This window comes from Chiloscyllium plagiosum, chromosome 44 (assembly GCF_004010195.1).
Source record: "Chiloscyllium plagiosum isolate BGI_BamShark_2017 chromosome 44, ASM401019v2, whole genome shotgun sequence".
NCBI lineage: Eukaryota > Metazoa > Chordata > Chondrichthyes > Orectolobiformes > Hemiscylliidae > Chiloscyllium > Chiloscyllium plagiosum.
In genome coordinates, this window is record NC_057753.1 from 14476932 (window position 1) to 14488825 (window position 11894).

An 11894-nucleotide genomic window follows, 5' to 3' on the forward strand; every position below is an offset into this window, starting at 1 on the left:
ACTGCTTATGTGTATGCACAGATAGGTCTGTATGAGTGCTTCCGTTTACAAATTCGTTGGAGGTATTGACCTGTGTGTTTTGGTAGGTGCATTTTCACTGTGTATTATTCTATCTGTCCCAGTCTCTGGAAACATGTTCAAATGATTTTATCTCCGTTCATCTGCAGTGGTGTTGTGCAGATCGATCATTAGTTCAGAAGCCGATGGCTGTTGCGTTGGGGAGATAAATTGCAACTGAACTGATAATAAGGAATTCATGCAAAACAATCTCAGTGTCTTTCACCGGTTTTCCTCCCTGAGTTGAACACTATGAAATGGCACCTGCTACTATTGGTTTCCTACTCACTGCGCAAGTGGAAAATCAAACGCATCAAGGACTCAAACAGAGGGAGGGCAGAAGCACACTAGAACATTCAAAATGGTAGCAGAATCAGAGGTAGTGTGCTGTCTTTGATGTTCTCCCTTCACATGTCAACCTGACAAGGAAAAAATCAATATTGATATATTAATATTTATTTTGTTCTTTGTTTCGCTTTGCTCAAGTGGCCACCATTGTGAATACCCGTTCCCCATCTCCCATGTCAGTTTCCCAGAATCCACAGTTTGTGAAGAAGGCGTCTTTGCTCAGAGTGAGCTTAAGAATCGGGGACTGTGTTTGGATACACATCTCACAATGAAATGGCACGCATCATTAAAACGGATATCAAGTTAAGTTCTCTGCAATTGGGCCTACACTTCAAACTGTCCTCCCTGTGGCTGGGAAATTGTCCTAAATGATTGATTTGTTCATGGCAACCAGCAGACCAAGCATTCATCGCTATCACTGCACTCTAATGTGTGCAACTACCAACAGAGAGCATCACTAATCTTCCTCAAAGATACACTATATTATTGAAAGGCCAGATGTCTGCTGAGAAATGATGGCGAACAAGCTTGTTTTGTGCTTTTCTCAGAATGAGAGTAATTACTCATTATGTAAGCATGCCGACTGGAGGTCTCTTGTGGCGTCGTGAGATGTATCCAGACTTTTGAGTTAAGAGGTTTGTGTTCCATTCCCACCTGTTCTAGAGGTGTGCCATAATACCTTGATAGCGTGATGTGGAAAAGCTTTTACTCACTTTGGGAGTGATTAGGACCAAGTGTGCAATCCTAGAATGAGATGTCACCAAATCAAGACAGAGTGGAGGAGAAAGTTCTTCACACAAAGGGAAATGGATATGATCAACAGTTGTGCAGAGGCTAGTTTCGTCAGTGTATTGAAGGCTGACTTACGCAGATTCATTAGTCGGAAATGAATCAATTGTTATGTGGAAAGTGCAAGAAAGTCGATTAAATGATTATCAGATCAGCAACGATCTCATCGAATTCTGGAACTGTTTCGAAGGGCAACATTTCACACTTCTCCTGCCCTGTTTTACGTAATTAAAGCCTTTTGACAGCAGTTAAGTAAGAGAGTAGGTCTGTGATCATGAAACTTTCTGCAGTGATTTGTTAAAAACTGTTATGACTTGCTGGAGAGGTTAAAAATGACAATATGGTCAGTATGCAAACAGGTAAATGAATTGACATAGAAGGTATAAACTGCAGCATGCAGAAATGCCAGTATAAAGGACATCACTGAACAAAATTTTGAAACACACGGTAGATATATGAAGGGACGAATGATTGGTTTTTGCTCTTCGCTGTGATTTTCTTATATGACTTGCAAATGGTGGTGGGTGCGTTGGTGCTTTGAGAACAGTGAAAAAGTTTGTATTTTCTCTTGACAATTTTTGCACTGGTCTGGATTTTATCAGACTAACTGTTTGCCCTTATACAATGGCATTCCATGCTCTCTGACAATGGCTATATCCTGATATCAGAAGAGAATGTATGTTTTGAAAAGTGTTTGTGAACAACAGCTCGCTGTTCAACGTCTGGATTGAAACATTTGGTGTATTCATCTAGAAGTAACCGATCAAATGAACACACACGTACACACACGTACACACACGTATACACAAACACACACACACACACACGTGCCACGTTGTGTTGGAAGCAACACGATAAAGATCAAAATGATCACAACAATGATGATAGATTCAACATTCTATCAAAGTACTGAAATCATTATTTGCAGTCACACTCTACCTACAACGTGGCCTTCAGTAATGTCCTGCTGTGTTCCCATATGCTCACGCTTCAATCATTGTCAGCAGTGGGGATGTGAAACTCGGAGAAGGAAAACTTGTTCCCAGCTCACGGTCTGCATCACATGCTCCAACAGATTGTTGGTGGTGGGGATTTGAACGGATGTCTTCACGTGTAATTCTGTTCCGTCTCTGTTTGCCTCTCTTGAGAGTGTGCAATTTAGTTTCCCAGCAGCTCCGATACACAGCAGGGTTAAAGTTTGGTCCAAGGTTGCTTTCGTTTTCTCTTTGTGCTAGTTTGAGCTCGCTGCATCTCATTCTCATTGCCCGGATGCCAAACAAACTCCAACAGATTGATGTTGAACCACCATCGGAGGTCGTTTTCGTACAGGCCTCATGTTGTTGCTCATCACTGAGAGCAGCACTAAATGCATTAATACACGGCAGAGTCAGTCAGCTGTGGCCCGGTGATAGTCAAACTGGTGAGTTACTTCGAGGTCTGAAATACTGCAGAGATGCAACCTTTAGCAAAATCAGCTGAATGCTTATAGCCTTCATTGTCATTCTGCAGTGCGGCCTCTGGCTATATGTCTCGGCGCTTCCAGTATTAAAGTATCAAAGTACTCAACGTGGTATTGTATGCACAGTTTAGAGTCAATGCCTTACCTTCTTTCTGAGTATCTGAGGAGAGCGACTGAGTGACAGAATTGCCACGACTCAGGTCTGAAAAGTAAAATAGATATAAATTATAAAACGTCTGGCTGGTGTCTGTTTTGAAGATGATTAAATAAAGGAATGGGAAATGTCCTCACTCTACATTTTTCTGGAAGAATTTGTCCCAACAAAATCCAGATGCGGAGTTGATGCACTTTCACTGTGAACTATTTAACAAAGATGCGAGATATTTGAAGATACCCATTTTGAAACCCCGCCCACAATTTTGCCGTGATCCTGGACGTTTCAACCTCGTCAAATGATTGAATGATTTATTCTCACATGTTTTGCGGCCAATCCAGTGAAAAGTGCTTGTCTTGTGCTTCTGTGAGATGGGAGGAGGTGTGGAGAATCTTGATAAGTTGACAGACCACTAAGTGTGTTACAATTACTGACCTTAAAGAGGAGGATCAAGCATTCTGATGGATTGACTTTCCTCCATGAGAAGCAATTCATCATATTCCTAGTGCCCTTAATTTCACGTCTCTATCATTTTTCTGCCCCAACAAACGACCAGATTTACGAGCAAATAGTTAATGGATGGCGCTAAATTACCCGGGTACTTCATCTCCTGGCTTTCCACCCAACGCATAATCCTTGTGGCACCATTAAACTCAAACTCAAACTTATCCAGCGGGATCTTGGATGTTAATTCAGAAGCTGATGACTATTGCTTTGGCAGACAAGTTATCTGTAAGAATGAAAACGAATTAATTGATTAAAAGTCCTCACAGTCGTTTTTTTTCCATATTTTTCTTATCTTCAGCTGGATACAATACCACGTCAGCTGGCAGATCAGTGCTACTGCAGAAGAGGAAGGTCAAACTCATCGAAGATTCAATTAGAGGGAGACCAAACAACACACAGCAGCCTTCAAACTTGATAGCAGCAATAACTCGCACACAGTAACTCACACCAGCAATCTCTGCTGGTCTCAACCCGCATGTCCAGCTGATAGTCATAAATTCACTCGTGATATCTTAACGTTTATTTTATCCTTGTTTCACATTCCTCGCCGACATACAATGCTGAACAGTCATTCCCCCATCTCCTATGTAATTCTTTTACTGAAGTGATGGAGCACAGTTTGTTAAAAGGTTGGTGATACTCGAAATAAGTTCATGAGTAAACGATACTTGCCTTACACTGGATAAAGTGTCCAATGTGATGCGTTTGATCATTAAAACATGCAAAAAAATGCATTCTCCTCAACGTTAGTTGCACTTCAGACTGTCCTCCCTCTTCCTGGAAAATATTCTTTAATCATTGATTTGTTGGTGACAATTAACAGAACAGACACTCTTCACGAGACCTGACACAAAAAAACATATCACCAATGATATAATAGAAAAATCGATCCTGGTATTTCAGGGCTGGATAGCTGCTCAGAAATGAATGTGAACAAATATGCTTTCTGTTCATCATCATGAGAATAAATCTTTGGTATCTAAGCGTGGTCGTAATTTCCCATCTTTTGAGTTGGGTTGCCCAAGTTCAGGTTCCACCTGCTTCAGAGTGAAAACTAGGCAAGGTAGTGCAGAAAGGTTGTTGTCCCTGTGCAAGAGCCGAAGACAAGACAGCAGAATCTTGGCATAATGGTTCATATGTTTAAACTGAGATTAACAGCAATTTCTTCTCTCGAACGGAAGTAAGTCTGAGGAAATCTTTACCACAGAGGTTGGGTTGCTAAGTTAAATGCTGAGACAGACGACTGTATTCACAGTAGAGAAACCAAGCGTACTGTGAATTTGATACTTACCAGACTTCATGCTTCGTTAGGATGACTGGTCATCTAATACTTCTATGTCTTACGTTGCTAAGGCTTTATGATTGAGGTGTTGACGACAGGAGATGCTGAAACGTCAGAGCGGATGTAGAGTTGGATTGGAAGAAGGACAGAAGGTCAAGTAATATCGTAGGAGAAAGGGTGTTGACGTTTCAGGTCGGAACCTTTCATCAGGACAGGAGTAGGGGAAGGGGGCTGCAAAAAAAAGAGTGAATTGATGGGACTGGGGGAGGTAGGTGGTATCAAGTAGGGATTGGCTGTGATTGCTCATTGGGAAGGGTGGAGCCAATGAGTGGGAAGGAATATGGACAGGTCGGGTCAGGATATAGGGGCAGAGTGCAGCGGCAGAACTGAGCTTAGAATGGCATAAGGGAGTGGGAGATTTAGAAGCTGGCTAATACTCTGCTCAGGCCCTATGATTGCAACTAAATGACAGAGTAGGCCGTTCGGTGCGTATGTTCATGCAGAGACGTGTTAGCAACTGCGATAAGGAATAAGGGAAATGAGCTTGTAGTGCACAGCGAAGTTGGCAGGTATCATGGAGTCGCGTCTGCCAAGACATCAGGATTGGGAGGTGAATATTGAAGCTCGTGCATCCGAACAAAAAGATAGGCCAGTGGGTAGAGGGGGTGGGCTTGCCTGATGAGTAAGAAACGAAATTAAATCAATAGTAAGAAATGAAGCAAGTTCAGATAGTTTAGAATCTCTGTGGGTAGAATTGAAGAACAACAACGGTTAAAAAAAGTAGAGTTGGTTATGTACAGTAGTACAGGAACCGGGACACAAAATGTAGCAGGTAATAGAAAATGTTTATTGGAAAGGCAAAGTTCGAGTGATCATGAGTGATTTCAATATGCAGGTGGACTGGGAAAGTCACAGTCATAGTGGAGTTCAAGGAAAGGAATTTGTGGGATGTCAACGAGATGGCGTTTTGGAACAGCTTGTGTGGGAGCTGATTAGGGAACACGCAATACTGGACTTCGTGCTGTGCAATGAGGCAGACCTGATATAGGACAATAAGGTGAACGAAACCTTGGGAGGCAATGATCATAATATGATTGCATTTACTCTACAATTTGGTATGGAGTTGATAGAATCAGAGGTAACTGTATTACAGCTGAATAAAGGCAACTACAGAGGCATAAGGAAGGGGCATAAGGAAGGGTAGATTTGACTGTGCGAGGAGCCATGCAAGAAAGACAGTGGAACAGCAACGACTGGAGTTTCTGAAAGTTATTCAGGAGGCACATCTGAGGTTCATCTCGACGATAAAGAAACTTGGATTAGAGAGGAGGAGGCAACTATGGCTGACTTGGGAAGCCAGGGATATCATAAAAGCCATAAAGAAAGTATATAGTGTGGGGAAGGGCAGAAACCAAAGGATTGGGAAACCTGCAAAGGCCAACAAAGAGGAACAAATAAATAAGTAAGGAGGGAACAGGTTACATGTGAGGGTAAGCCGGCCAATAATGTACAGGAAGACTGTGAGAGTTTCTTTAAAAACATAAAAGGCAAAAGTGGATACTGGGCCATTGGAAAATGATGATGGAGAGATAGTTGTAAGGAACAAGGAACTGGCTGAGGGACTGAATAATTATTTTTCATCATTCTGCACGTAGACCACTCGAGGAATCTCCCAAAAGTTCAAGAAGGAGTTGGCAGTGCTGAGGATGTTGGCCATAACCAAGGAGAAACGGCTAGAAAAACTGAACGGCCTGAGGTGGAAAAACAACATTTAAAGGTAGCGATCTGAAGAAATAGCGGAGATGTTAGTGGTGGTCTTTCAGTAATCACTAGAATTGGGGAGGGTCCAATAGGAGTGGCTGTCTGGAAGAAAGCAGTGAGTGGGGATAAAAGGGTCCTTCTCACGCTGGCAACCAGTGACAAGTAGTGTTCCACAAGGTTCGATGTTGAGAATGCAATTTTTCACATTTTGCATGAACAATCTCGAGGAAGGAACTGATGGCATTCCGGTTACATTTTCAGACGGTGCAAAGGTAGGCAGAGGGCCCAGTAGCATTGAGGAGTTGGGAAAGCTGCAGAAGCTTTTGGACAGGTTAGGAGAGTGGGCATTTAGAGTACAACGTGGGGAAGTGTGAGATCATGCACTTTATTAAGAAGAATTAAAGCATGGAATTAAAGAATTAAAGCATACGCCCAGAACAGAAATGCAGCACCTTGAACATCAGAGACAATGGAAGGGAGGATCCTGCCGTCGACCTCACCTATAGTGATCATCAAATTGATACAATCAGTAACAAGACAGATACCCGGTACAGACAGGAGCACAGCGTCACCATATCAGCAACAGGAATCTTACAGAAGACCAGCAATGACTGAGTGAAAATGAATGTTCTTACGTTCAATTTGGAAATATCACATGAATCATAATCGGTCAGAATTTAGAGTACATCCATTTTCTAACTGACCTGTTCAGAGGTGTTATGCATACCTTTAGAACAGCTGATTCATTATACCGGATTTTTTGACCAAGATGCAAGGACATTACCACTCCATATCAGTACCCCCTAAGAATTTCAAGTGAAACTCTCCACATTGATTTCATTCAGGATAATGAGGATAATCAATGTTATTTGTGCCTACACCTTCACGTCCTTTGTACAGAAGTACAATACTGAAATCTTATGAAGAGGCAAGCCAGAGCAATAAGTACAGTTGTTATACTGCCACCTTTACATTAACCTAAATACAATTCCCAGAACGTCTCACCCATCATATTAGATATAGATAGAACAGTGGAGTGGGGGAAGAAAGTAACCACTGTAAAAACGCAGCTGCAAAGAGACTTGATGACTTGAGAATAAAGACACCATCATGTACTTCTTTACTTTTCCATTATGGTCTCTCCAACAAAATTCAGGCTGGGATCACTGAAGAAAATTCTCCTCACTGTCTAATGGATCACACGAAGGTGGTGATTTGAATGTGATTGCTCAAATATTAATCTTTTCTGTGTCTATTCGAGTGCTCCGTGTCTGTAGTTCATTTTCTCAGCGGCTCTGGGAAACAATTGAGTGACAGTTTGTTCCAAAGTTAATTTGATTTCCTCTTGGTGCAAGTTTGAACATCTGACAGTTAATTCTATCAGCCTTCCATTTGCACAAACTCCAATCGAGAGCCCATCCAATGATTCAAGGAAGTTTTTGGACAGGGGCGAGACTGGTTATCAATACTGTGCTGTCCCAGAAAGCTCAGTAATACATGGCAACATCAGACAGCTGTAGCCCGGCGACAGTCAAACTGGTGAATTTCGCCAAATTCTGAAGATCCATAGAGAAACGACCTTGCACAAAATTTGCTTTATGATCATCACCAAAAGGATCTTCCAACAAAATAAATTCAGGCTGTGAGCCTTGGTGCAGTCGGGTACCAGAACAGTGTATCATAGATGTAGTATCATAGGTACAGGTTAGTGTCACCACATCGCCTTCTGTCCGAACATCTGAGGGGAGTGACTGATTGACAGAATCTCCGTTAGTCGGGTCTGAAAGGGAAAACAGATATCAAATGTAAAGAGCCAGACTGCGCTCGGTTTATCCTATGAGTTAATAACAACATGTGAAATGCATTTCCTCCATGCTTACCTGTTAGAATTGCTCCCAACACAACCCAAATGCTGATTAGCCGCATTGTCACTACCATCTGTACAGAATGGCACTCGAATACTTGAAGACACTCATTCTATAAACTCCGCTCCCACGTAAAATGGTGAGGTGTCTGTAGATGTTTGCACATCTCTGGCCTTATGTGAATGATGATGCTGTGTGGGCGGGAGGAAGACAGCCCACTCTCAATGAATGGACACATCCACAAGATGGGTGACAGTCACTGCACCGAAAGTTCTGACAGATTATGGTCTATGCTCGATAAGCTCTTCCCCAGAATCAGGATATCGTTTACTCTCACAATTACTTTTCACCACCTATATCCTCAAATGACACCAAATTTTGTCCTTTACAATTTAGCAGAGGGGATTGCAAAAAGACCCACACCACCCCTGGATTTCTACCCTAAATGTACTGTCCCTCCTGAAATTACAAACCTTCAAGTACCCTGCTTCTACATTACTGAAACCTTTCTCAAAGTTATCCAACAACATCTTTATTATCACTTTAGCCAAATTACTCCTTTATTCGATTCCTCTTGTTGCTCCTCTGCCCTAAGATTCAACATTATAATTTTCTCCCTGTGTTAGTTCCTTTCATCATTGGTCACTCAGCTCAATCTCACTTACCTTCTGCTCCTCTACAAGTGTTTTCTGACTTACTGAAAGCAGAAACCTCACACAGTAGGACCCGCTGTATGTCTAAATAATTTTACAGTCACTTTCTTCGGTTCATGCACTGTGTATCTGTGTGTGTCTGTGTGTGTGTATGCGCGCGTGTGTGCGCATGTGTGTGTGTTTGCGTGTGTGTGCGTGTGTGTGTGCATGTGTGTGTGTGTGAGAGAGAGAGAGAGAGAGAGAGAAAGCGAGGGGGTTTGTGAGATTGCTCGCCTGTCTCTCTCTGTGCAAACGGAGATCCTTGTCAAGGTTTTGTTAGGGCCAAAGCCCACATGCGTTGCACTTCAACTTGCCTTGAATTGATGCCATGTCACTCTCTGCTGGCAACTCAGAGTTTTTTTTTAATTTCAAAATATACTTGATTCATAGAAATAAATCTTTGGTACCTCTACAATTGGTCATGCAGTTCATATATATACATTGCATGTCTTAACATTACAGAGAACAGATTGAGTTATTCGAGTTTACAGTTAATGTATTTACAGTTCTGTTTGTTGTACAGTTCTTAGTATTTAGCTGAGGCTTTAGCGGAACCCAACTACTGAGTGGGCCCCTTGTTATACGATAGCAAAGGAACCTTCTTTAACCCCCAGGTTATGGGGTTACCATTGTCCATTTGACTGTCCTGTCTGTAGGGTAGCTGTCTGCATCCCCATGGTGAGCACGAACTGCTGGACCCTCGCTGGGCTGAGGTAACTGTCCAGATCCTCACTGGAGTCATTTACCTGCTCTGGTGTCATTGAGCCAAGGCAAGGGTCCACACCGTCCAGTTCTGTGTCTGACAATGGGACTGTCAGAGAATCACGACTCTCAATTACCTGTAGCTGTGGGGCAGTGGGTACCCCCTGGTTCTCATTGGATGGAGGGTGGACTTCGGGGCGTCCGTTGTTTCCTGGTTGGGAGGAAATGCCCTCCTCTTTATCTACGGCGCTCTATCTCTTCTGGTGATGGCCCTCCTTGCGCCTGTCTTCACCATCCGAAGAGCTGGCTATCCCTCCCTCGTGCAGCTGTCTTTTCCCCCTTTGCTGGGAGACGTGGCCGGATTTTCTTTTCCTGTTTTTAACAGGTATCCACTCCTCTGCCTGCTCGATTACCTCCTCCTCCATTGCTTCCATCTGCCCAGCTAGAGCTAGGATCAGCTGCTGTGTCTCTCCACTGTCTGCCGCCTCCTCCACTCCAGTCTGTTGGTCTTTCTGGGTGCCACCATACTCCGTTTCCCTGTTGTCTTGGTGGACCTTGCTGGTCTTTGGGGGTCCACGGCTCACATTGCCACCTCCAGCCATCTGTGCGTAAGTGGGGCCGTCCGTCTTGGGCAGGTCTTGTACATGTGGCCCGCCTCTACGCACAGTTTGCAGCTCTTTGCTTCCTGATAGTCCTTGGTCAGGTGACCCTCCTGTTTGCAGTTCTTGCAAATGGTCACCTTGCAATCTGCTGCCATGTGTCCTGACTTCCCGCAGGTTCGGCACACTTTCGGCTGCCCTGCATATGTCAGGTAACCTCTGCTCCCTCCAATTGCAAAGCTCGAGGGTGGGTGGAAGATGTGCCCGTTGTCATTGACCCTCAGGTTTACCCTGACCTGCCGCTTTCTGGTCCAGATCCCGAAAGGGCCGACCACATTGGTGCTTTCTCCCTAGACTTGGACGTACCTTCCCAGGAAGTCAGGACATCAACCGCTGGAACATAGGGGTTGTACATATGGATTGTAACAACCCGACTCCTCTGTGCAGGAAGCACACACAACGGGACTGCTGACAGGATGGAGAACAAAGGCTCCCCTTCCTTCTCCTTGAAGTCCTTCAGGAGCTGCTCGCACTGCTTCACACTCCTGAAGGTCACGTGGAAATAGCCTGCCCCAGGGAAATCCTGCAGGCAGTACACGTCGTTTTTTTAATTTCAAAAATATACTTTATTCATAAAATAATTTGATGGTGTGTACAGTTGGTCATGCCATACATACGTGAACATTTGCATGCAGAGATCAGAATTTATCAATTGTATATACAAGTCTGTTCGTTTATCAATCGTATGTCCATCTATTTAGCTGAGGCGTCAGCAGAGCCCAAATGACTGCGTGGGCCCCCTGTTCTTCTTAGGCAGGCAGATGTTACACGGTGGTATTTCCCCACCACGCCTTGGCAGCAGCTGCCCCAAGCTTCAGCACGTCCCTCAACATGTAGTCTTGGACCTGGAATGTGCCAATCTGCAACACTCAGTCGGGGTCAACTCCTTCAGCTGGAAGATCAACAGGTTTCGGACGGCCCAGAGAGCGTCCTTCACCGAGTTGATGATCCTCCAGGCACAGTTGATCTTCGTCTCGGTGTGCGTCCGGGGGAACAGGCTGTAGAGCACGGAGTCCCACGTCACGGCGCTGCTCGGGACGAACCTCGACAAACACCACTGCATTCCTCTCCAGTCTTCTTCTGCGTAGGCACATTCCAGAAGGAGGTGTGTGACAGTCTCGTGCCCCCCGCAGCCGCTTCGAGGGCAGCGTGCGGTGTGGCTGAGAGTCCAGGAGTGCATAAAGGATCTCACCGGCAGAGCCCTTCTCACCACCAGCACTGAAAAGGTGTTGCTGAAAGAGCGCAGCAGGTCAGGAAGCATCCAAGGAGCAGGAGAATCGACGTTTCGGGCATGATCCCTTCTTCAGGAATTCCCGAAACTTCGATTCTCCTGCTCCTTGGATGCTGCCTGACCTGCTGCGCTTTTCCAGCAACACATTTTCAGCTCTGATCTCCAGCATCTGCAGTCCTCACTTTCTCCTTCTCACCACCAGCCAAGCCATGTCTCGGTGCTTGTTGGAAAGTTCTGGCGATGAGGCATTCTGCCAAATGGCTTTGACAGTCTGCTCAGGGAACCGCTCAATAGGATCTGCCGTCTCGTTTTCCCGAAGGGTGCCTATGACACTACGTGCTGACCACTTCCTGATGGACTTGTGATCAAAGGTGTTTTTCTTCATAAA

General features: G+C 44.4%; 1 gene segment (V, D, J or C); it reads right to left on the bottom strand.

Annotated features, from left to right (window-relative positions):
- Positions 1 to 7844: 7844 nt before the first annotated feature.
- LOC122543608 lies at positions 7845 to 8283 on the bottom strand. The segment is given in 2 exon segments: positions 7845 to 8137; positions 8238 to 8283. Coding segments are annotated over 2 exon segments (339 nt in total).
- Between the last annotated feature and the right edge of the window lie 3611 nt (positions 8284 to 11894).